General features: G+C 40.9%; 1 protein-coding gene across 1 annotated transcript; it reads right to left on the bottom strand.

Annotated features, from left to right (window-relative positions):
- Nucleotides 1-560: 560 nt before the first annotated feature.
- Nucleotides 561-1,112, bottom strand: LOC126891194 (activity-regulated cytoskeleton associated protein 2-like). The gene has a single exon (XM_050660377.1). It carries the CDS (start codon nucleotides 1,110-1,112, stop codon nucleotides 561-563), a length of 552 nt encoding a protein of 183 aa, XP_050516334.1.
- Between the last annotated feature and the right edge of the window lie 1,277 nt (nucleotides 1,113-2,389).

The following is a 2,389-nucleotide window of genomic DNA, read 5'->3' as shown; positions in this document are numbered from 1 at the left end:
CTTAACTACTTAACATTGAAAAGAACCTGAAGATTAGAACCACTTTAGTTACCAGAAGTTCCACATATATTACATTACTATAAGAAACATTACCATCGATTAGATGATTATATAACCTTGAACCAGCGATGCTACATTTAGCACCGGTATCGACATATCCTTGTAAGCCTAGGATCGATATAGGTAGAAGGGGTCTCAAATTATTAGAATCTGTATCTGCCATAAGAAGTTCTAAGGAGGCAACATTTTGTGTTGAAGTTGACGCACGTGCAGTATTTCTGCAAGTAGGATAGTTAGAACGGATAAAACCTGGCGTATTACAGCCATAACAATAAATTGTCGGAGTCCGTGAACCTGTAGAAGAAGGTTTGGATGCCACATTTGCTTTATTTTCTTCGGAATGGCTAATAAGAGACTGTTTCTCATATTTTCGGCAATCGGCCTGAAGGTGGCCGAAATGTTTAGAGAACGTGCACTTAGGTCTAACCTTAGATTTTACTTGATTCGGTTCTTGCATCCTCACGAGAGGCGACTTCGTTTGTTCGTTATCGCTTCTTAACTTAGATTCTAACAATGGAAGTTTGAAATCTATTACGCGGAAGTCTTTTTCTTATCTTCAATTCAGCTTCTTCTGACAGAGTGTACGGTAAATGTGCAAGTAATGTTCGTACATTGCAAACGAACAATTCGGTCTGTTCATCCGTGTTTTGTTCGCGCGCGAATATCTCTCGGAAAATTAAATAGGGCGGTAGCTTTTTGGAGAACGAATCCTTTAATGCTTGCACTGCATTGGTCCAGGTTAAAGTCGAGGTTTTTATCCCCTGCCACCAAGTTGCGACAGTACCCTTAAGTAACATGGACAATCTACGTAGTGAATTGTCGTCGCTCACGTGTGTGCATTCCTTGAACGTAAGAATATTATCCAGAAACGCTTCTACATTGGCATGTTCACTACCGTCGAAACGAGCTGTGCACTTTACGAAATTTCCCGTCATTGGTGACAATGTAGGAGTAGCCGAACTCTCACGTAGTCGGGTTAAAAGTTCTTCGTTAGTTCCCAATGTCGAACTTCGCAATTCTTGAATTAAAGTAATAAATTGAGCGTTTGACATTGCAATCATATTTTCAGAGACTGAGCTGACCTGTGTATCACTAGTACGTATTTTTACGTAGTACGTATTTACTAAATGTAGGTATTTTATTAAATAAAAGCCAAAATTACCATGCAGTTTCTCAAAGTATAGTGAAATAAAATTAAACAGAGTATTTTAAAATTGTTAAAAGCTTTTTACTTTTAATTGAAATTGAAATTAGAAAACCCAAAATTAGTTAACTTTTATCTTTTTTTTTGGATTGAGGTGGAACACTCTTGCAGACTAGGGAAGATGTCCCTAGTACTGTTGGAATCGGACAGGAGAGGAGAACACGCCAGGGCCCACAGACCAGAGTAGGTCCATGCGTCCCGCGTGCCCCCCATAACCAGCCGCCTACCAACTAAAACCACCCCCTCTTCCGTCCCCGGAATATCCCTGGACGTGTTTATTAGTGAACGATACATGGGGATATCCCGCGCAGTCTATGTAAGTAGGGCTAAAGGAGAAGATTGGCATAGGTCCTTCTATACTATTCTCGCCTTCCTAAAAACGGAAAGGATAGGGGAGGTCTTTGAGGGTAAACTCATAAAATGAAAGGACAGGCTCGCCTACCTAAGACCAGCAGACGGACAGGGGGGTCTGTGGATAGTGAGCTGGATAGTGAAGTTAACTTTTATCTGGCAACGATAAGAAATCAGCAAAATTTTCTACGAAAAATATCGTTGAATTATTAGGCAACCAATACTACCGCTTGAAGTTATAATCGATTAACGATCGCAATCGGTTTTGCCTGATTGGACGTATTGAAAATCGAAAAGATCCTACCTTTTGCGCCTGCGATTTTCAAAACACAATGCACTCGCTTTGGAGGTTATGTCTTTAAAACCGTACCGAATTAGCAAAATGTTATTAATTATACCAAAATACGCACACCGAAAAATGTCCAATTTTATCACGGCCACGAGTTGGCAGCCAGTTTGTAACGGGGTGGGTTCGCGTGATAGATTATGGTCACCACGGGGCGATATTAAGCAATAGCGAATGGCGGGAGGAAAAGGACTATGGGTAAAATGCACTAACTTTCGGTTCACACCACATATATTCCGTGATAAACAAAACATGAACAAACAGTATCTCTTAGCCTTCTATCGTCCACGTTTGGACATAGGCCTCTCCCAACTCCTTCCATCGGTCTCTATCCTGAGCAACATATTTCCAATTCGTTCCGGCTACTCTTTTAATATCATCAACCCATCTCATCTGTGGTCTTCCTCTCGGTCGTTTACTTTGGTAAG

Source organism: Diabrotica virgifera, chromosome 9 (assembly GCF_917563875.1).
Source record: "Diabrotica virgifera virgifera chromosome 9, PGI_DIABVI_V3a".
NCBI lineage: Eukaryota > Metazoa > Arthropoda > Insecta > Coleoptera > Chrysomelidae > Diabrotica > Diabrotica virgifera.
Note: the sequence above shows the minus strand (reverse complement) of the source record. Positions and strands in the feature narration are given on the sequence as shown.

Excerpts from the sequence above, each read along its gene's own strand:
- LOC126891194 (XM_050660377.1), bottom strand. The coding sequence starts at position 1,112 with ATGTCAAACGCTCAATTTATTACTTTAATTCAAGAATTGCGAAGTTCG.